The sequence below is a fragment of the Olea europaea genome, unplaced genomic scaffold (assembly GCF_002742605.1).
Source record: "Olea europaea var. sylvestris unplaced genomic scaffold, O_europaea_v1 scaffold3946, whole genome shotgun sequence".
NCBI classification, from domain to species: Eukaryota; Viridiplantae; Streptophyta; class Magnoliopsida; order Lamiales; family Oleaceae; genus Olea; species Olea europaea.
This window is the reverse complement of record NW_019259004.1, coordinates 1-22,816: the sequence shown is the minus strand read 5'-3', so window position 1 is coordinate 22,816 and position 22,816 is coordinate 1. Positions and strand designations below refer to the sequence as shown.

The window sequence follows — 22,816 nt, the reverse complement described above, 5'->3', positions numbered from 1 at the left end:
GCAGTATGAACTTGATTGGATTTGAAATGAAAATTTATTGTAGCGATACTCATGATTGCTGCAAACAAATCGAGGCAGGGTCTTGCTGAAATCATCCAAATTACTGTTGTGTCAACTTGTAATCAGTGAATTTGATGTAAATCATCTTTTAGTTGTTGCCATTCAAAAAACATATTCAAGAACATCTCTCCCCTGCTCATCAGAGAAATTAAGAATTCTTTGCTTTTAGATTTCCTCGTCAACTTTTAGTCCATGTGGACTATCAGTTATTCTATATAGTTCCAACCACTGTAAGGGTTTCCTGTCTGTTGGCTACCCTAGGAGTATTTATCCAGAATAGTCAACTTGAGCTTTTGCAAATAAGAAACATCTTGAAGTTCCGAGGATAGTTTAGTTGACGCTTGTTGGTTTAAAAAAGTAACTGTGTTCCCTTTGGTAAGTTATCTCAGCTTATCTTCACTGTATTTTGCTATTTCAGGGATATATAGTTCTAAACAGACCATGGGCATTTGTGCAGTGGCTTCAACAAGCAAACATTAAAGAAGAGTATGCTAAAACATGCTGAGAAATTTCAATTACATATGATTTAATCTTCTCATCTTTTCAGCATTCCTGTAAACTCAGTAGTCTCATGGGAATTTTACTTTGCGTAGCTACATTTTGATGGCGGAGCCAGACCACATTTTAGTCAAGCCCATCCCAAATCTATCTAGAGATGGCCTTGGTGCTGCATTCCCTTTCTTTTATATTGAGCCTAAAAAGTATGAGTCTGTACTGCGGAAGTTTTTCCCTGAGGAAAGAGGACCAATAACTAACATCGATCCCATTGGGAATTCTCCTGTCATTGTGGGGAAGGTATGTTTTATTTTCCAGCCTCATAGTTGTTAGTTTGATTCTTGTTCTCTTCATTTATATAAGACCTTTGGCACTTTTTTATTCTGTTAAATGATGTTAGGATGCCCTAAAAAAGATAGCTCCCACTTGGATGAATGTTTCCTTGGCAATGAAGAAGGATCCTGAGGCAGATAAAGCTTTTGGTTGGGTACTTGAGATGTAAGAAACCTTTATCTTAAGTTCATTTTTGTGGGCTTTAGTAAAGTTTTTGAGTCTTCTTGTTCTTCTTCTTTGAAATGTAGGTATGCATATGCTGTTGCTTCAGCATTTCACGGTGTGGGTAACGTCTTATACAAGGAATTCATGATTCAGGTTTAGTAATTGTTGCTTTCTTGTTGTCTGAAGCACATTCTATTGTTGCCACTTGATGGTCATGTCATCTTTAAGAATATCTCCTTTTCAATTATCATACAAGAACTTTATAAGTAACATGCAAATGGCAAAATGCTACCTTCCCTTCCTTTTAGATTTTATTTGCCCTTTCTTTTCCTCCTATTACAACCTTAACCCATTAAATGTAAAACTACAGACTTGCTTATTTTTCAGAATATGCAGGCTTACAAATTTCTTGTAGCTTCTTGCTTATGGTTTTGTGACTTAATGATAATCATTCTTTTGAACTGCCAAACAGCCTCCTTGGGATACGGCGATCGGCAAGTCATACATAATTCATTACACTTATGGATGCGATTATGATATGCAGGTAGGGGAAACATTTGAGCTATTTCTTTTAGCATTAAACATAAATCATTTATATTTATCTACATATATGTAAATATATATGTATATACATACATATATGTGTATGTGTGTGTGTGTGCGCGCACGTGTATATATACACACACACACATATATATGATCTTCTCTTCCTTTATGACTTGGTGAGAGAGGAAGATGGAAATTGGAATGGAACTTTTAGTTTATAAGAATGTCTATTCAGGGCCACTTGACATACGGAAAGATTGGAGAGTGGAGATTTGACAAAAGATCATATGATAAGAGCTGGCCTCCTAGGAACCTTCCACTGCCACCGCCTGGTGTCCCAGAAAGTGTGGTATGTTCTTTTCACCCTGTGCACGTGTCGTTTTGCTCTGTACTTTACAGTGTAAATATGTGTCTTAATTATTATATTTTTTTTGTTTCCGGGAATTATAGTTTGTCTGAGAAGTCTAACCTTGTCAATCTGGCATTACAAAACATGTAGCTTTCAAAGTTCTATCCAATCTACCAATTTGTTGAGAAGTATAGACACAGATAATTTTTGTTGTTCCATCTAGAAAGTAGGTTGATTTAGCTCCTAGTGCTCCTAAAGAGCGAGGTTAGCATGCTTGGTAAATATGTACTGGTGACTAATTTGCCAATAGAAAGCTGCAGGAAACTTGCATGCTTGTTGAGAAAGATAAAATTGGGTCATCGATTATGTTTAGGAACTTGTGTACATGCTTGGGAATATGGTTTCGCATAATATACATAACTGTAAAACGTTTTTCTTATAATTTTCACTTCAGATCGGATGTCCTTAAACTTCTTATAAATTACTCGCTTATCGGCTAACTGAAAAAATACAATACAGTAAGTATATATTATACTTTTTGTGTTTTACTTATGACTGGTCACATTATATGCACATAGCACAAACAAGTCATTAAATACAATACAGCAAGTATATATTATACTTTTCGTGTTTTTCATATGACTGGTCACATTATATGCACATACAGCAAACAAGTCATTCGCCTTAAAATTTTCATCTGAAACTGACAGTTGGAAAAATATGATATCATTTATACACAGCATAGTGCAATGCATCTGGTTGTTATATTCTTATTTCTTGTCAGATATCTATGTGGCTCTGTGTATAAGCAAGACTTGTGCTACATATTGTCTTCGTGGCCTAGCTCATTTGTTGTTTGTGCTAATGTTATTCTATTTTTCATGTATACAACTCTATTTCAAAACTATATTTTCAATTGACATGAGATAATGTTGGCTTTCCACCCAATATTATTCATGTGATGAGATTAAAAGCTAATCTATAATGTGGCAGGTTACGCTGGTAAAAATGGTAAATGAAGCCACTGCTAATATTCCAAATTGGGGTTCCTGAAAAGAAGTCATATTGAATGTCAATAGATAAACGATGCTTTACAGGAATCACGATGAAGATACATGCAATTGATACTGAAAGATGCTGCAGGTTAGATAAATTTGAACTTACTTTTGTATTTTAGCTCCACCCCTTCATGGTGTTTCAGAAAGCTCGAGGCATTGCTGTATGTATCTCACTTTGCATTTTTGGATTTATTGGAACCATGGTATAGTGCTCTCATGATACTGATATATGAGGGACCTCCCTTGTGAGGCATGTACATTACAGGACCATGTCTGTTGTTTAATTGACACAATTTATTACCTATCAGTCAAATTATAGCTTTTTTTACCAGTTGCATGGATATCGAAACAATTTGCCTTTAAATGAAATTTTATTTTGTCAAACGGTTTGGCATTCTCAGATTTTGGAATAATTACCAGTACATGCGGCCAAAGTTATACTATTTTCATGTACCAGATGACCTATTGTAGTTTACATTTCTAGCATCGCTACCTAAACTCCCAAGAAAAACTTACATGCGTGCGTGTAGACAAATGAGCACGCAATGACTCAGTAACACATTGAGCAAATCTAGTACTACATAATGCACCTTTCCAAGAATGTGATTTATATACTCAGTGCAATGTCTGTATATTTCTCCATGCTAATTGTTGTCTTTGAGAAGAAAAGTGACTCCCAGTTGTTGATCCAGGTCTTGATAAGGTTGGGAAATTAACTTGTTACAGCATGATATTTGAGTTCTAGGTTAACAGGAGGTTTCAAGGTTACAGATTATAAATGTTGATGCTCACCGTAGAAGAATAAGAAGACGAACATATATTTTGTGGCATCAAGTGTAGAATATAATTTTTATAGCTAAATATTTCTTGCCTTCGTTAGCTAAGGATGGAACGTTCATAATCATCACATAAACTTTATCGTTTCAATAGAAATGTAAATTAGAATATTCTGTAGAAAATAGACCAGACTAATCAAGATATATTTCCAAATTACCAATATCTCAAGAAATAAAGACAAAATATCATGAAAAGTAAGAGTCTGCATTGAATTAAGAAATTCAAAATTCCTGTTTTAAAATTAATCAAAGTTAAAACGAAAATGAAAGCATGTGAAGCAAATCTAAATAACAAAAATGACACGGAGCACCATAGAGATTATAGAGTTTGAAAGACTTCGAAAGTAACTCCTTGATCCCCTTCAACAAAAGGCAAAAATAATAATAATAATAATAAATCTTGATCTTTAGACATCATATCAACCCTTGGTAGGGGGACCGGAGTTGATCCAAGGTGCCCATCCATGCTGGTGGCAACATCCCATTTTGCTCATTCACTGTCATAAATAATGGTGGCGACATTCTGTAAACCCCTGCTAACTCTTTCATGGCACTATTAACACCTCTGGTTCCATCTGCAGCCTCTCCACCTCCATTCGTCCAAATGCTGATATTGGGCTGTAGTCCTTGAAACATTCCACCACTGATCATCAGGCAATCCCTAAGGCAGCATAGTTGCCTCCCATTGCATTGAGAAGAGTCTTGTGTTTTGGCTATTAGCCCTTCTGCTTCCTTCTTCTTTGCATACAGTTCACCATCTACTACTTGTTGCCTGTAAAAAGTAGCGTTTGCTTCTGCTTTCTGTGCTTGTGCTTCTTTCTCTTTTTGGTATGGACATGCTTCTTCGGCTTCTGTTTCTTGTAGAGATCCTAGTTTGCTTATTGGACCTTTGTTTTCATGACAACAGTAATCAGATTTAGATAGTGATAAATTTCAGAAAACCAGCTAGGAAGAAAAATACAGGATCACTGTTTCAGCATTCACCTAACAATTAAATTCTTTGTTAAATTATCTGGTAGAGGTGTTATGTCTTAGTAATCAAGTCAATATATGTAGACTCTAGAATCTAGATGTGGTAAGTAATCTCTTTACTGTGCGAGTGTATTAAAAAGCATATGCTGTGCAACAAGTATCCATACCTTGGTTTCGTATTCAACACTGGCTTGGCTAAAAAACTCAGCCTTGAGCTTCTCCGTCTGTGTCAATGCATTCGTGCTCTCAGCATTCCCAAGTCTTCTTTTGAAGCCTCGACCTCGGCCACTTGTGCTTCCTCAGCCCATTCTGCCTTCTTTGCCAACTCTGCATTCGCCTTAGCCTCCTTTTGATTCTAATACACCAGTCCTCACCTGGATTTCTTGTTTTTTGCCTTCTCCCTGCCTCTGGGTTGATATTATCTTGGTTTCAGTGTCAGTTTTTGCAGCGATTTAAAGTGTTCCTTCTCGAAGTTTTGCACCTGTTTCCCCCTTCATTTCGACTTCTGTAACATCAAATTTTGCCTGGTTTGCAGCCTCCATCCGTGTCTTTTGACCCAAGTAAGGGTACTTTTGACCTCACACATCGCTGAGCTGTTTTGACATTGGCATGTAGATTAACAGCCCAAACTGGTAAAGTTCAAGTTGTACTTTCTCAGACAGTTCTTGCTTAAACTCTTTAGTCCGTCCCACGGTCATTGAGGCTGCCAAGACACTCGATGACACCTTCAGCGAGTTCTTTAACATGGATGGAGAGCTTGTCATGAGGAGAGATAAGCTTTGCATGCTTCAGGATGCTTGCCTCGTCATCAGTATGAGGTCCAGTCTGTGAAGCCTGCCTGGATGACGACAGGCAGCTTCTTGGCGCTCATTGCTTGCAAACAACAGCAAGATTGTTATATTAAATTACATAACAGAGTTGTTCTCATCACATCCTTAGGTTGAAGAAGGTCCCAAGGTTGATTGTTTGCTGAAGCAACAATAGTTTTCTGGGGTAACGTGGAGTTGCTTTTACTTTTTGATCCATCTCCTTTTTTGCAAGAACGTTTTGATGCAATTGACTCGCTATCAAATTTGAGGGGCTGCACTTCTTGTTAGTGGGTGTTAAAACCTTCTGTAGGAAAAAATTATTTGTAATGGCAAGTTTTATCTAGATAGCTTTTAATATAAAATAAACTTCGTAGTATTGTAGTTCTATGTGATAAAATTATATAAATTCTACTATAAAAAATTCATTTTCGGCTACAAGTCCAAGCCTACGTGTGTAATTATATATTGGGGCCGTTTGAGCCTCATTATTTGTAGACTATAATGAGATGAATAATGTTTTTTTGAAAAATGAGTGATTGAAAAGTTTTTTATTTGCGTGTAATATTATTTTATTGAAAATTGTATGATTAAAAGCAGGAGAGAGAAATTTAAGTTAATGTAATGAGAAATAATGGGGCTCAAACGGGATCTAATTCGTTATCCAATGCATTAACTCCATGAAAAATGAATTAGAGAGCTGACTTCACATCTTATTTGTTCATTTAGGGCCTATGGGTGGATCTTAATTTCATATTTCTTTTGTGAGATTTGACAAAAGTATAATAGTATATAATACTTGTCCATTAGTTCAGATTTCGAAATTTCTTTTGTAAAATTTTGACTAAGTGTGCATAGTTTAGAGGCTTTCTATTTTTAAAGAGCATATTTTATCATTTGAAGAATATCTATAAATTTAGAGAGTTAAAATTTTGAAATTCTTTAGCAAGCTCTTTATATTTAATTTTTAATTTTACTTCTCTAAAAAAATATTTATTATTTTTCTCTATCTTTTATATTGACAAGATTTTCTCTAGATTATTTTATTATTTTCCTACGTTGAAAAATGAAATATTTTGAATGCATTTAATTATAGAGAATGAAGTTGACTCTCCAAATTTGAAAAGTCAAACTCACTTCTCTAAATTAAAATGTTAATTTAAAGAATTCCTTGAAGTATTATTTTAAAGATTGACTTTTTTAAATAGAGAGCATCTTGTGTTTAAAGAATTTTTTGGAGATGCTCTTGCACATTTAGTTAGGATCTACTTCTTGGTAGATTTTAATTCAAGATTTCTTTTGTAAGATTCGACTAAGAAATATGAACTTTAATCCTTCAAGGCAATTCGATATCAACTACAAAGATTAACAAAAGTCTCATAAAAGCCCTTGCTGACACTAAAGTCGTGTGTGATGAAATAATGAATATCTCCTCATATCTTGAAAAAATGAAGAATATAATAAAGGTGATTATTGATCGTTTGGTAAGGTGGATGAAACAGTATTCAATCATATAAAAAATAAAAATAAAAATAAAAAAATTCATCCGTTATATTGCCCAATGCTGCATCCAGACAGGCTCTTAGAGACAACCAAAGGATAAAGCAATTAGATTCAAAGTAATTAGTTTTCAACTCCGGTTGCGGTTCTTACATAGAAATATTCTTCTCATCATCTTGGCGCTGTGGCGAGTCCCAGCAGGAATACAGCCCCTTATGGAACATCGTCAGTGAACAGGCATTTATTGTCAATATAAGTGCCTGGAAATCAGTGCTCGTAAGTACAGTGAAAACGTTACCTTTAGGAGAATTTTTCTTGTCAACATGCTTCGACTTGCATAATTCCCGAATGATTTAAATATCAAACATAAAGATAAAAAGCATGGCTCAAAAGTAGCAGTGATGCCCACCACTTCATCTAATATTTGCATCGAATATGTATACAAATGGATGATACCAACGGCTGCATGGCTATCGAGCTTGAGTTAATTAAGATTCACCAACAACTCTATGCTGACCAAGTTCGTATAAACATACTGTTTGAAAAGTAACTAAGATTATTTAATGGACGAAAATGAGAGAGGTCAAGTTAAAATAAAAACCCACAAAAGGTACTGCGTTTATTTTCGCGTGCAATATACACATCTTGCAAGCAAATCTCTACTTTCAAGTTTCAACCATGCATATGAATCAAGAAAAATGTTCAAATTACCAAAATACAAGCAAAAAACACGAAGATGAAAAGAACAAGATAACACAGGAAACATAGCACAATAGAGAATATGTTTAGTTAAAAGCACTTCGAAAAAGTAAGTTCCTGATCTTCTGGTATCATATCAATTCCTGGTAGAGTGAGCAGAGTCCGTCAATGTGCCCATCCAAGCTGGTGGTAACATCCCAGTTTGCTCATTCACAGTCTTAAACAATGGCGGCAACATTTTGTAAACACCACTTACTTCTTTCATGGCGTTGTTACCGCCTCCTGCACCATCGGCTGCCTCTCCGCCTCCATTTGTCCAAATGCTGATTTTGGGCTGTAGTCCACGCACAGCCTCAGCATTGATTTTGGCAATCTCTTGAAACGTTCCACCACTGATCATTAGGTAGTCCCTCAGGGCTGCATAATTGCCTCCCAACGCCTCAAGCAGGGTGCGTATATAAATTCCTTGAGCTTCTGCTACGGCTACGAGTCCTTCTGCTTCCTTCTTCTTTGCATACAATTCTCCATCTACGATTTGCTGGCGACCGTAAAAACTTGCCTCGGCTGCTGCTTTTTGTGCTTGTGCTTCTTTCTCCTTTTCATATAGATATGCTTCTGCAGCTTTCTGTTTCCTGTAGAGCTCCCCATTTGCTTCTTGTACCTTCACTTTCATGAGAACATCAAATTAGAAAGATAAAAGAGTAGCATAATTGTTTCATAATTCATCTAACTTCACAATTTCTTAGATAATCAAGAAAAAAAAATATCAAATAGGCATTATGATAATCATGTCCTGGGTAGGATCCAGGTTGATTCATGACACGGACTTTAACTTGCTTCTGATGAACTTAATTAATTAGTACTCAAATAAAGTCACGTAAATATTCATGGAAGTTTAATCTCTGTTATATATCTTCAGCAAAGTGGTCTGATAAAATCTCTATTAACCAAAAATTGTCCCTTCGAAGTAATTACTTACACACACACATATATATATGATCAATTGTCACTGTTTATTAGCTTTGATGGGTGTCAAAAGAGGACACGACCAGCTAGAAAGGCAAAGGAATCGATTCTCATCCGAGAGTGTGCAACAAGTATCTATACCTTGGTTTCGTACTCAACACTAGCTTTGCTCAAAAACTCAGCCTTGAGCTTCTCTGTCCGTGTCAATGCGTTCATACTCTCTACCTCCCTCTGCAGCTCAGCGTCCCTGAGTGCCACTGCTTTTGAAGCCTCCACCTCGGCCACCTGTGACTCCTTAGCCCATCCGGCCTTCTTCTTAGCCAGTTCTGCATTTGCCTCTGCCACCTCAGCCTCCTTTTGATTCTCATAAACTTTGACCTCAGTCATCACCTTTATTTCCTCTTTCTTTCCTTCTCCCTGCCTTTGTGTTGATATAATCTTGGTTTCTGCATCAATTTTTGCAGCATTTTGAAGCGTTTGCCCTTCTCGAAGCTTTGAACCAATCTCTCCCTTCATTTTGGCTTCAGAAACATCGACTCTTGCCTGGTTTGCTGCTTCCATCTGAGTCTTTTGACCCAAGTAAGAGAAGTACTCATGACCAGGCACATCCACAAGCTGTTTGACATTGGCATTATAGATTAACAGCCCAAACTGGTTAAGTTCAAGTTGTACTTTCTCAAACACTTCCTGTTTAAACTCTTTAGTCCCTCTAAAAACCTCTTCCATGGTCATTGAGGCCGCCAGGACACGAGTCTCCCCCTCGATGATACCCTGAACAAGTTCTTTAACATGGTTTGAGAGCTTGTCATGAGGCGAGATAAGCTTGGCATACTTTAGGAGGCTGCCTTCATCATCAATACGAGGCCCTATAGTGAAGACTGCCGGGAGGACGAATGGTAACTTCTCGGCACTCATCGCTTGCACTTCAAAGGTGTAGTTAACCGGGGAGACATCAAAGATTGCACATGACTGACCGGGAAGAACCCATGCTTTTTTCGCAATCTTAATATCGGTGATGCCTACTCCAGTAATTACTAGGTACTCGGATGCACTTGCAACTTTATACATGGTTGCCTATGGGTGGAAGTGTGGCAAAATGGTGTTGTGGAAGCTTTTAAACGTTGAATTGAACTACAAAATTGTGTAGATAAAAGGGGTATATATATATATATATCTAAAGTCAGATTACAGAGGAGAATAATTCAAGAATATAATGTTTGCGTGGAATTTACAACAAACTTTCACTGCTTAATAGTTAATACTATGATAATTAGGCCTTAATAAGTTCAAATTAGTGGTAGCAAAGATACAAGGATCGACAGCTGGTTAAATCATTGACAAAACCAACGCAAGTAAAGAGACATTAATATAGAATTTAATGAGTTAAATAAGATGGTTTCCTTATAATATGATGATACAAATGGAGCCTTCTAAGTCAATGCCAATGAATCGATAAGATTTATAAAGATGATACAAATGGAGCCTTTCAGCTTAATGCCAGTGAACGACAATATTGAAAATGTTCCCAACTCGTTTTCTGCAGTAGTCTGATATGTAATATGACCCCTTGAAGGAGAAGAAATACATGTTGCTAGCACCTTGTTTAAAAGTCCCAACCACGTTTACGTATTTTGAATGAACTCCTTAACACGCTTTGTTGCTTGTCTGTCGTATTTATGTTTATTAAAAAGATACGTGTATACACAATTTTTAACAATAAACAACAATAAGACTTGAATTCAAGTCTTTTATATATCATGATATCATGTTGAACCACCTCATCTAAAAGTTTAAGTTGTTAGAAACGAGAATGAATCTATTTATGTACATCTTAGAGAATACACCTCCTCACATGCAAGTCAAATTCATTTTTTTCTTCCGGAGGAAGACAAATGACAACGATCATTATACTTAAATCACGTCATCCAAAAGTTCAAGTTAAACCAAAAACATAGTCCTTTGAATTTAATCTTCAATGCCATAGAGGTAAAAGTGAATTTCCGTCCCGATATTATAATTATATCATCGCATTTAAAATGATTAAATTTCTTAGATTACAATCCAGAACCCACTTCATTCCATGTACGACCAGATTCGCTACAAATTGCGGAGTTGACAAGACAAAAAAAAAAAAAAGAAAAAAAGAAAAAAAAAGGAACAACTGTTTCTTCCTGCCAAGTATGAAAAAGCATATTTATTTTAAGGAATTTTTACCTGGTCTAAACCCCATACTTGGTTATTAAGAATAACAGCTATACTTCTTTAAGAATTAAGGATGTTTCGAAGACATTCATGTGCTTCATACCATTGAATAGGCCAATTGGGATTTCTTGGCAGTTCGCCCATTTTTTAAGATATCATTCTTTATTATTTTACAGGCTACAACGTTAAAATTTAAGTCTGACAACAAAAAGTCATCGCCAACAATGGTTAGTCTGGGTAATTTCTTGATATTTATCCTCTTGCTGAAAGAGCACATCCTCCATCGCTACCATAGCACGTATTCCGATATAGCACTTGACATAATCGCACCAATTCTTTTTCCTATAAAACTGTCCTTCACCCCCACGAAACATGTCTTCAATGCACAAGTCAAAGCATACCAAAACTTGCTTTAGTTAGCTATACAATCAATCCAATTCAATTGGCCGTCCAGCGCCAATTTCGTTTATAAGTAGATTGCAGATTTCACATTTTGGTTTGGCTACCAAAACCAACGAAAAGAAATGAATTATTTCTAAATAAGCTCCTATATTTGATACCCAACCAATCAACGATTGAAAATTTAAGAGAGTTGATTCACCTCTCATGAAACTACAAATAAGAACTTACTAGAGTTGGTGGCTAAAGAGGGTTTGATAAGAAAATAGAGATCCCAAACTACTAAAATTGATCAAGAAAATTGAGAAATTCCAAAACTGGCTAATAGGAGAATATAATTTAGCATCTGGTAAAATACAAAATATATCAATCTCTTGCAGCAAGTCAACATCACCATAGTTTCAACAAGACAGTCTCAGACGGCCTTTCCAAACACTTTTTTGAACCAAGAAATTCAGAACCCTAGACTCACATTCCTGTAAATGCCTTCTTCCCGAGACTGGAAGAACCAGCTGGGATCACCTTCAAAACATTGAACCTCACCGTTTTTGACAATGGCCTGCAAATTCAAAGTATCCTAAAATTGAATATCAGAGTTTCATTTATAAGATATGTGAATAAAGTAGCTTTAATCCCAACCTGCACTGGCCAATTATGACATGATCTCCTTCTTTCACACGGAAGCATGGAGAGACGTGTGCTGGAATGTTTGAATGCCTCTTTTCATATCTGGAAGACAAATATTAATACAGATTAATAAAGTAATATATAAACTAAAAAATAGAAATCAGACAAAGTGATTAGGTCACACCTCTGGTACTTCTTGACCCAATGCAGGTAGTTGCGACGAACGATGATTGTTCTCATCATCTTGGCACTGTGGCACGTCCCAGCAAGAATACGGCCCCTGATTGAAACATCGCCAGTAAAAGGGCATTTCTTGTCGATATAGGTAGCTAGAAAGAAGTGTTTATGAGTACAGTGAATAAATTGCAGTGAAGCCCAAACACTAGAATATAGAACATTTCTCATAAGATGATATTTTTTATAAACATGCTCCTCTGAGAGACACTGTTCCCAAATGTGTCAAACACCAAATATTAAGATAAAAAGGCATGCCTCAAACTCAAAACCCCCAGAAAAAGAAAAAAGATGGATAATGACTATGATGCTCGGACTTGGGTACGGGTATCAGGTATGGGAACGTATCTAGGTATCGGATCTTTTATTTTCTAAAATATAGGATACGGGAGCATGGTTAAAAAGAGTCCAATTTTCAGATTCGGGTACGTGGATACGTCTTTCAAGGTTCAATTTTTTTACTAATTCAAGAAGTCATTTTGAATAAATCAAAATCAATTATTCACAAAAGAAGGAAATGGATATTGAATAAGAAGTTGAGACGAATAAAATTAAATTTTGGGATTTAGTTTTCAATTATAGACATTATTAAATGTTATATAAAATAGCAAACAAGGGACTTGATTATAATTTGAACTTAGTGGAGAACTAATTAGAACTGGGAAAGAAGAAAAGGAAAGAAAAAAAAAGAAGAAGAAAAACAAAAACAACGAAGTGTCTGATGAAAATTTGAAGGATCCGACACATATCTCATACCCATACCCATGTCGTGTCTTGTCCGATACGGGTACTCCAACTATTTCGAAGAGTCCGAGCATCAGAGGATAACGATAATTCAAGTTTTTGAAGTGCAGTTTCCAAGGATATAGATGGGTGAGCAGTACCATATCTACATCAGCTAATAATTGTAACATGTACAAGGTACTATTTCATCTTACATTTACACATGAGAAGATAAAGATGGAATCCCTAGTAGTAATAATAACATCCTCGAGACTTATTTTCCTTAAAGCACATAAGCAAGAAATGCAAAAACATTCCAGTATATCTGCTGCCTGATGATTTAGGCAAACTTCTCTAAAGAGTCCTTTATGTGAGAAAAAGCAAACTTTAGCCAATGTGAATAGTGAATTGACTCAACTACCTGGGAAGTTAACTAAGCAACTGATAGGCCACCTGTGCTAATTAAATATCAGAGACGCAAAGGGAAGGAAGGGCAGAAAAGGAAGAACAGGGAAGAGAAAACCAGCCAACATGTGCTCACAACAAATTCGGTTAGTGTTTAGTTTATAAGGAGGCAAAAGGAGGAGAAAAGGGGGGAAGATATCAGGAGAAATCTGGGGAGAGTCTGGACCTCTCAAACGTCCACCTATCCATTTTTTTTATTGCCATTTGTTTTATTTCAGTTTCTTCTAATTGTTGTGAAGAATAGTCTACAGTTGATGTTAGTTCAGAATTCATTTTAATACAGAAAATCCATTGAGTTGGCCTTGCTGTTCGGTGATATACGTATTTTTGCTGCGTTGATTTCCTTATTTTCTGATTGTTTGACTACTGTGGCAACACGATTATATCATTTTGGTATCAGAGCGAGATTCCTAGAATGATGTTTTCTGATCGTGTAGGGGAATTGGAGGGAAGAACGAAAACTATTCACGCTGGGATGGAAGTGATGAAGTCCGAAATGCAGCGGATTCATGGTATAGAGAAGAACATGAGTTTAATGATGGAGCAATTCAAACTCGTAATGCACAGCTGGGATGATCTACAAAGGGAACGGAAAATGAAAGGACCGGAGGAAGTTCCTACTTCTGAGTTCACTGGGAATTCAGCAGTAACAATTGGGGATGGAGAACCAGCTGGAGGACTGTGGCGCCTGGACTATAGAAACCAGCAACTAGAGATTTCGGTGTTTGAAGGAAATAATCCGGAAGGATGGGTGTTTAAGGCCAAATGTTATTTTAACCTTACACAGATTTCTGAGGTGGAAAAACTGGAGGCAGCCACAATTTGCTTTGAAGGAGAAGCCCTCTCTTGGTATCAATGGCAACAGATGCGTAAGAGGGTAGCAAACTGGGAAGAATTGAAGGGATTAGTACTTAATCGTTTCCAAGCAAGCTATGGGGGAACTGGCGAGGAGAGATTTTTAGCTATCCGGCAAGAGGGGTCAGTTAGGGAGTACCGGCAATGGTTTGAGACGTTGGCTGCACCCTTATCGAAAATTCCACACCGACTATTAGAGGGCCACTTCATTAACGGGCTGAAGGCAGAAGTGAAGACTGAGTTAAGGGTGCTACGGCCCAATGGGCTAGAAGAAATAATGGAAATGGCCCAAAGGATAGATGAGAAGAATATGTTGGGGCAAGGGCAGTGGGTCGGTCCAGCAAGAAATAGGGCAGGTGGATTCTCTTCTCAACTCATGAATCCAGCCCAACTCAGTCCCAACCCACCAAGAAACTCTCTGATGCTGTTCAGAACATTCCCAAACGTCAATCCCAATCCTCCCCCTTCCAAGTACTTTTCCTGATTTAACCCAATCATGGGTTCGTTGCCACCGGTCGTGGGGAGAAAGGCAGTACCCCCTTCAAAAGGCTGAGTGAAGCGGAATTACAGGCGAAAAGGGAGAAGGGGCTGTGTTTTCGGTGCTACGAAAAGTATACCATTGGGCATCGCAAGAACAGGGAGCTGCAAGTAATGTTGGTTCACAAGGATGAGGATCCAACGATGGTCGGGGAAGAGAGGGACTTATGACCGGAAGGGGACGAAGATCAACTGTTGGGAAAAGAGGGTGAGGCGATGGAGCTTTCTATCAATTCGGTGGTGGGATTAACTTCGCCCCACACCATGAAGATTAAAGGGGTCATTGGAGAACAAGAGGTAGTGGTGCTAGTGGACTATGGTGCGACACAATTTTATTTCGGCAGAACTGGTCTAGCAATTGGAAATACCCCGAACAGAGACGATGGGCTACGGTGTAATCATGGGAATGGGTTTTGCTATGCAAGGAGCTGGGGTCTGTAAAGGAGTTGTCCTCAAGCTCCAAAATCTGGAAATTATTGATGATTTCCTTCCTTCAGAGTTGGGCAGTTCTGATGTTATATTGGGGATGAAATGGTTGTCATCGTTGGGGAGAGTGTCCGTTGATTGGAAGTCTCTGTTGATGCGATTTTAGGTGGGAAAGACAACAATTACCCTACAAGGGGATCCCAATTTGAGTAAAACATTAGTTGGCTTGAAAACAATGATGAACGCATTTAAGGAAAATGGGGAGGGAATCTTGTTGGAGTTGGGTAGTTTGTCGGTCGAGGTAGACAACGGGATTGGAAGGTAGGCAGAGTTGCCGAAGGAGATGGAGAGTTTATTAAGGGAAATTGAAGGGATCTTCCAAGAGCTGTGGGGATTGCCACCACGTCGAGGCAGAGACCATGCGATTGTACTACAGCCTGGGGCTAGGCCTGTAAGCATCAGGCTGCATCGCTACCCTTACAGTCAGAAAAATGAGATTGAAAAATTGGTGGAGGAGATGTTAGCAGCTGGCATCATTGGGCCTAGTGTGAGCCCTTTCTCCAGCCCTGTGTTGTTGGTTAAGAAGAAGGATGGAGGGTGGAGGTTTTGTGTGATTATCGAGCGTTAAACAAGGTGACAGTGCCTTATAAGTTTCCAATTCCGGTGACAGAAGAATTGTTGAATGAATTGCATGGTGCCACTATTTTCTCTAAGCTGGATTTGAAGGCTAGATACCATCAAATTCGGGTGGCAACGGACGAAATTCCTAAAACAGCCTTTCGAACTCACGAAGGGCATTACGAGTTTTTGGTTATGCCCTTCGGCTTAACAAATTGATGAATGACATCTTTAAGGATCAGTTAAAAAGGTCCGTGCTGATTTTTTTTTTTTATGACATTCTTGTTTACAGTCGGAATATAGAGGAGCATCGAGAGCAATTGAGAAGGGTTCTTAAAATACTGGAGGAACAACAGCTGTACTTAAATAGGAAGAAGTGCATATTTGGTCAACAAGAAATAGAATACCTGGGGCATATTATCTGTCAACAAGGGGTCGCAGTAGATAAGGTGAAGCTTCAGGCAATGGTGGATTGGCCAACTCCGAGGTCCCTTCGAGAGCTTAGCGGCTTCTTGGGATTGACGGGGTACTATAGAAGAATTAACTGAGAGGTTGAAGAAGAAAAACTTTTATTGGGATGAGTTGGCGGAGAAGGCTTTTCAGGAGTTGAAGGTGAAGATGATGACGTTGCCAGTCTTGGGACTACCAGATTTTTCTCAAACTTTTGTTGTGGAAACAGATGATTCCGGTTATGGATTGGGAGCGGTGTTGATGCAAGATCAGCGCCCCATCGCCTATTTTAGCCATGCACTGAATCCGAAAGGCAGGGAGAAAACTGTGTATGAGAGAGAACTCATGGCTATAGTTTTTGCTATGCAAAAGTGGAGACATTATCTCTTGGGCTATCGTTTCGTATTAGGACCAACCAAAGAAGCTTGAAATTTTTATTGGAGCAAAAGGTAATTAATCCAGAATATCAGAAGTGGATGGTGAAGCTCATGGGGTTCCAGTTCGAAATCCAATATAACCGAGCTTAGAGAATAAAAAAAAACGGGAATGGAAAAATACAACCCTTTTTGTTCAGAAATCTGTCCAGCTTCTTCTTCTTCGTTTCAGCAGCTTCTTCTTCCTTTTATGGGTGTTTTTTCAGGCTCAGGAACAACCTCCATGCTATGCCAATTGCCTTCCAAAGAGAGAGGGGAAAACCAATGAAGAACCACCACCCTTTTGCTAAAACGAGAGCTCCACCTTTCTGCTGGAATGAAAGAGACCGAGAGCTCCTCTTTCTGCTGCTGCTGCTGGGAATTACTGAGACTGAGAGCTGCCCCCTTATTCAAATATAAAATGGTAGAGTGTACATAATGAAGGGGTAGGAAGAAGACCATGCCTCTGCCAAATGAAGGGAAGACCTTATTGTGTCAACCTCACTCCCATCAACTCACAACATTAGGTGGTGGGGTTAGGTGAACCATATCTTCACACTATCGAGCTTGAGTTAATTAAGATTCACCAACAACTCTATGCTGACCAAGTTCGTATAAACATACTGTTTGAAAAGTAACTAAGATTATTTAATGGACGAAAATGAGAGAGGTCAAGTTAAAATAAAAACCCACAAAAGGTACTGCGTTTATTTTCGCGTGCAATATACACATCTTGCAAGCAAATCTCTACTTTCAAGTTTCAACCATGCATATGAATCAAGAAAAATGTTCAAATTACCAAAATACAAGCAAAAAACACGAAGATGAAAAGAACAAGATAACACAGGAAACATAGCACAATAGAGAATATGTTTAGTTAAAAGCACTTCGAAAAAGTAAGTTCCTGATCTTCTGGTATCATATCAATTCCTGGTAGAGTGAGCAGAGTCCGTCAATGTGCCCATCCAAGCTGGTGGTAACATCCCAGTTTGCTCATTCACAGTCTTAAACAATGGCGGCAACATTTTGTAAACACCACTTACTTCTTTCATGGCGTTGTTACCGCCTCCTGCACCATCGGCTGCCTCTCCGCCTCCATTTGTCCAAATGCTGATTTTGGGCTGTAGTCCACGCACAGCCTCAGCATTGATTTTGGCAATCTCTTGAAACGTTCCACCACTGATCATTAGGTAGTCCCTCAGGGCTGCATAATTGCCTCCCAACGCCTCAAGCAGGGTGCGTATATAAATTCCTTGAGCTTCTGCTACGGCTACGAGTCCTTCTGCTTCCTTCTTCTTTGCATACAATTCTCCATCTACGATTTGCTGGCGACCGTAAAAACTTGCCTCGGCTGCTGCTTTTTGTGCTTGTGCTTCTTTCTCCTTTTCATATAGATATGCTTCTGCAGCTTTCTGTTTCCTGTAGAGCTCCCCATTTGCTTCTTGTACCTTCACTTTCATGAGAACATCAAATTAGAAAGATAAAAGAGTAGCATAATTGTTTCATAATTCATCTAACTTCACAATTTCTTAGATAATCAAGAAAAAAAAATATCAAATAGGCATTATGATAATCATGTCCTGGGTAGGATCCAGGTTGATTCATGACACGGACTTTAACTTGCTTCTGATGAACTTAATTAATTAGTACTCAAATAAAGTCACGTAAATATTCATGGAAGTTTAATCTCTGTTATATATCTTCAGCAAAGTGGTCTGATAAAATCTCTATTAACCAAAAATTGTCCCTTCGAAGTAATTACTTACACACACACATATATATATGATCAATTGTCACTGTTTATTAGCTTTGATGGGTGTCAAAAGAGGACACGACCAGCTAGAAAGGCAAAGGAATCGATTCTCATCCGAGAGTGTGCAACAAGTATCTATACCTTGGTTTCGTACTCAACACTAGCTTTGCTCAAAAACTCAGCCTTGAGCTTCTCTGTCCGTGTCAATGCGTTCATACTCTCTACCTCCCTCTGCAGCTCAGCGTCCCTGAGTGCCACTGCTTTTGAAGCCTCCACCTCGGCCACCTGTGACTCCTTAGCCCATCCGGCCTTCTTCTTAGCCAGTTCTGCATTTGCCTCTGCCACCTCAGCCTCCTTTTGATTCTCATAAACTTTGACCTCAGTCATCACCTTTATTTCCTCTTTCTTTCCTTCTCCCTGCCTTTGTGTTGATATAATCTTGGTTTCTGCATCAATTTTTGCAGCATTTTGAAGCGTTTGCCCTTCTCGAAGCTTTGAACCAATCTCTCCCTTCATTTTGGCTTCAGAAACATCGACTCTTGCCTGGTTTGCTGCTTCCATCTGAGTCTTTTGACCCAAGTAAGAGAAGTACTCATGACCAGGCACATCCACAAGCTGTTTGACATTGGCATTATAGATTAACAGCCCAAACTGGTTAAGTTCAAGTTGTACTTTCTCAAACACTTCCTGTTTAAACTCTTTAGTCCCTCTAAAAACCTCTTCCATGGTCATTGAGGCCGCCAGGACACGAGTCTCCCCCTCGATGATACCCTGAACAAGTTCTTTAACATGGTTTGAGAGCTTGTCATGAGGCGAGATAAGCTTGGCATACTTTAGGAGGCTGCCTTCATCATCAATACGAGGCCCTATAGTGAAGACTGCCGGGAGGACGAATGGTAACTTCTCGGCACTCATCGCTTGCACTTCAAAGGTGTAGTTAACCGGGGAGACATCAAAGATTGCACATGACTGACCGGGAAGAACCCATGCTTTTTTCGCAATCTTAATATCGGTGATGCCTACTCCAGTAATTACTAGGTACTCGGATGCACTTGCAACTTTATACATGGTTGCCTATGGGTGGAAGTGTGGCAAAATGGTGTTGTGGAAGCTTTTAAACGTTGAATTGAACTACAAAATTGTGTAGATAAAAGGGGTATATATATATATATATCTAAAGTCAGATTACAGAGGAGAATAATTCAAGAATATAATGTTTGCGTGGAATTTACAACAAACTTTCACTGCTTAATAGTTAATACTATGATAATTAGGCCTTAATAAGTTCAAATTAGTGGTAGCAAAGATACAAGGATCGACAGCTGGTTAAATCATTGACAAAACCAACGCAAGTAAAGAGACATTAATATAGAATTTAATGAGTTAAATAAGATGGTTTCCTTATAATATGATGATACAAATGGAGCCTTCTAAGTCAATGCCAATGAATCGATAAGATTTATAAAGATGATACAAATGGAGCCTTTCAGCTTAATGCCAGTGAACGACAATATTGAAAATGTTCCCAACTCGTTTTCTGCAGTAGTCTGATATGTAATATGACCCCTTGAAGGAGAAGAAATACATGTTGCTAGCACCTTGTTTAAAAGTCCCAACCACGTTTACGTATTTTGAATGAACTCCTTAACACGCTTTGTTGCTTGTCTGTCGTATTTATGTTTATTAAAAAGATACGTGTATACACAATTTTTAACAATAAACAACAATAAGACTTGAATTCAAGTCTTTTATATATCATGATATCATGTTGAACCACCTCATCTAAAAGTTTAAGTTGTTAGAAACGAGAATGAATCTATTTATGTACATCTTAGAGAATACACCTCCTCACATGCAAGTCAAATTCATTTTTTTCTTCCGGAGGAAGACAAATGACAACGATCATTATACTTAAATCACGTCATCCAAAAGTTCAAGTTAAACCAAAAACATAGTCCTTTGAATTTAATCTTCAATGCCATAGAGGTAAAAGTGAATTTCCGTCCCGATATTATAATTATATCATCGCATTTAAAATGATTAAATTTCTTAGATTACAATCCAGAACCCACTTCATTCCATGTACGACCAGATTCGCTACAAATTGCGGAGTTGACAAGACAAAAAAAAAAAAAAGAAAAAAAGAAAAAAAAAGGAACAACTGTTTCTTCCTGCCAAGTATGAAAAAGCATATTTATTTTAAGGAATTTTTACCTGGTCTAAACCCCATACTTGGTTATTAAGAATAACAGCTATACTTCTTTAAGAATTAAGGATGTTTCGAAGACATTCATGTGCTTCATACCATTGAATAGGCCAATTGGGATTTCTTGGCAGTTCGCCCATTTTTTAAGATATCATTCTTTATTATTTTACAGGCTACAACGTTAAAATTTAAGTCTGACAACAAAAAGTCATCGCCAACAATGGTTAGTCTGGGTAATTTCTTGATATTTATCCTCTTGCTGAAAGAGCACATCCTCCATCGCTACCATAGCACGTATTCCGATATAGCACTTGACATAATCGCACCAATTCTTTTTCCTATAAAACTGTCCTTCACCCCCACGAAACATGTCTTCAATGCACAAGTCAAAGCATACCAAAACTTGCTTTAGTTAGCTATACAATCAATCCAATTCAATTGGCCGTCCAGCGCCAATTTCGTTTATAAGTAGATTGCAGATTTCACATTTTGGTTTGGCTACCAAAACCAACGAAAAGAAATGAATTATTTCTAAATAAGCTCCTATATTTGATACCCAACCAATCAACGATTGAAAATTTAAGAGAGTTGATTCACCTCTCATGAAACTACAAATAAGAACTTACTAGAGTTGGTGGCTAAAGAGGGTTTGATAAGAAAATAGAGATCCCAAACTACTAAAATTGATCAAGAAAATTGAGAAATTCCAAAACTGGCTAATATGAGAATATAATTTAGCATCTGGTAAAATACAAAATATATCAATCTCTTGCAGCAAGTCAACATCACCATAGTTTCAACAAGACAGTCTCAGACGGCCTTTCCAAACACTTTTTTGAACCAAGAAATTCAGAACCCTAGACTCACATTCCTGTAAATGCCTTCTTCCCGAGACTGGAAGAACCAGCTGGGATCACCTTCAAAACATTGAACCTCACCGTTTTTGACAATGGCCTGCAAATTCAAAGTATCCTAAAATTGAATATCAGAGTTTCATTTATAAGATATGTGAATAAAGTAGCTTTAATCCCAACCTGCACTGGCCAATTATGACATGATCTCCTTCTTTCACACGGAAGCATGGAGAGACGTGTGCTGGAATGTTTGAATGCCTCTTTTCATATCTGGAAGACAAATATTAATACAGATTAATAAAGTAATATATAAACTAAAAAATAGAAATCAGACAAAGTGATTAGGTCACACCTCTGGTACTTCTTGACCCAATGCAGGTAGTTGCGACGAACGATGATTGTTCTCATCATCTTGGCACTGTGGCACGTCCCAGCAAGAATACGGCCCCTGATTGAAACATCGCCAGTAAAAGGGCATTTCTTGTCGATATAGGTAGCTAGAAAGAAGTGTTTATGAGTACAGTGAATAAATTGCAGTGAAGCCCAAACACTAGAATATAGAACATTTCTCATAAGATGATATTTTTTATAAACATGCTCCTCTGAGAGACACTGTTCCCAAATGTGTCAAACACCAAGCATTAAGATAAAAAGGCATGCCTCAAACTCAAAACCCCCAGAAAAAGAAAAAAAGATGGATAATGACTATGATGCTCGGACTTGGGTACGGGTATCAGGTATGGGAACGTATCTAGGTATCGGATCTTTTATTTTCTAAAATATAGGATACGGGAGCATGGTTAAAAAGAGTCCAATTTTCAGATTCGGGTACGTGGATACGTCTTTCAAGGTTCAATTTTTTTACTAATTCAAGAAGTCATTTTGAATAAATCAAAATCAATTATTCACAAAAGAAGGAAATGGATATTGAATAAGGAGTTGAGACGAATAAAATTAAATTTTGGGATTTAGTTTTCAATTATAGACATTATTAAATGTTATATAAAATAGCAAACAAGGGACTTGATTATAATTTGAACTTAGTGGAGAACTAATTAGAACTGGGAAAGAAGAAAAGGAAAGAAAAAAAAAAAAGAAGAAAAACAAAAACAACGAAGTGTCTGATGAAAATTTGAAGGATCCGACACATATCTCATACCCATACCCATGTCGTGTCTTGTCCGACACGGGTACTCCAACTATTTCGAAGAGTCCGAGCATCAGAGGATAACGATAATTCAAGTTTTTGAAGTGCAGTTTCCAAGGATA

The 22,816-nt window shown here is 37.8% G+C and overlaps 5 protein-coding genes and 1 pseudogene across 5 annotated transcripts; 1 reads left to right on the top strand and 5 right to left on the bottom strand.

The window, feature by feature from the left end:
• The first annotated feature begins 443 nt into the window (after positions 1 to 443).
• On the top strand, positions 444 to 3,334 carry LOC111387211 (hydroxyproline O-arabinosyltransferase 1-like). Its single transcript, XM_023011752.1, has 7 exons — positions 444 to 546; positions 654 to 855; positions 956 to 1,053; positions 1,137 to 1,206; positions 1,526 to 1,597; positions 1,835 to 1,948; positions 2,942 to 3,334. The coding sequence occupies exons 2-7, from the start codon at positions 664 to 666 to the stop codon at positions 2,999 to 3,001; spliced, it is 606 nt and encodes a 201-aa protein (XP_022867520.1). The 5' UTR covers positions 444 to 546; positions 654 to 663; the 3' UTR covers positions 3,002 to 3,334.
• Positions 3,185 to 5,709, bottom strand: LOC111387212 (annotated as a pseudogene).
• A 1,999-nt stretch (positions 5,710 to 7,708) lies between these two features.
• Positions 7,709 to 10,078, bottom strand: LOC111387215 (flotillin-like protein 4). Its single transcript, XM_023011756.1, has 2 exons — positions 8,927 to 10,078; positions 7,709 to 8,480 (listed from the first exon to the last, which is right to left on the bottom strand). The coding sequence occupies exons 1-2, from the start codon at positions 9,851 to 9,853 to the stop codon at positions 7,956 to 7,958; spliced, it is 1,452 nt and encodes a 483-aa protein (XP_022867524.1). The 5' UTR covers positions 9,854 to 10,078; the 3' UTR covers positions 7,709 to 7,955.
• A 1,459-nt stretch (positions 10,079 to 11,537) lies between these two features.
• On the bottom strand, positions 11,538 to 12,433 carry LOC111387216 (40S ribosomal protein S11-like). Its single transcript, XM_023011758.1, has 3 exons — positions 12,198 to 12,433; positions 12,026 to 12,115; positions 11,538 to 11,945 (listed from the first exon to the last, which is right to left on the bottom strand). The coding sequence occupies exons 1-3, from the start codon at positions 12,416 to 12,418 to the stop codon at positions 11,855 to 11,857; spliced, it is 402 nt and encodes a 133-aa protein (XP_022867526.1). The 5' UTR covers positions 12,419 to 12,433; the 3' UTR covers positions 11,538 to 11,854.
• A 4,977-nt stretch (positions 12,434 to 17,410) lies between these two features.
• LOC111387214 (flotillin-like protein 4) lies at positions 17,411 to 19,780 on the bottom strand. The gene is made up of 2 exons (XM_023011755.1): positions 18,629 to 19,780; positions 17,411 to 18,182 (listed from the first exon to the last, which is right to left on the bottom strand). Exons 1-2 carry the CDS (start codon positions 19,553 to 19,555, stop codon positions 17,658 to 17,660), a joined length of 1,452 nt encoding a protein of 483 aa, XP_022867523.1. The 5' UTR covers positions 19,556 to 19,780; the 3' UTR covers positions 17,411 to 17,657.
• Positions 19,781 to 21,241: 1,461 nt separating this feature from the next.
• On the bottom strand, positions 21,242 to 22,135 carry LOC111387213 (40S ribosomal protein S11-like). The gene is made up of 3 exons (XM_023011754.1): positions 21,900 to 22,135; positions 21,728 to 21,817; positions 21,242 to 21,647 (listed from the first exon to the last, which is right to left on the bottom strand). Exons 1-3 carry the CDS (start codon positions 22,118 to 22,120, stop codon positions 21,557 to 21,559), a joined length of 402 nt encoding a protein of 133 aa, XP_022867522.1. The 5' UTR covers positions 22,121 to 22,135; the 3' UTR covers positions 21,242 to 21,556.
• Between the last annotated feature and the right edge of the window lie 681 nt (positions 22,136 to 22,816).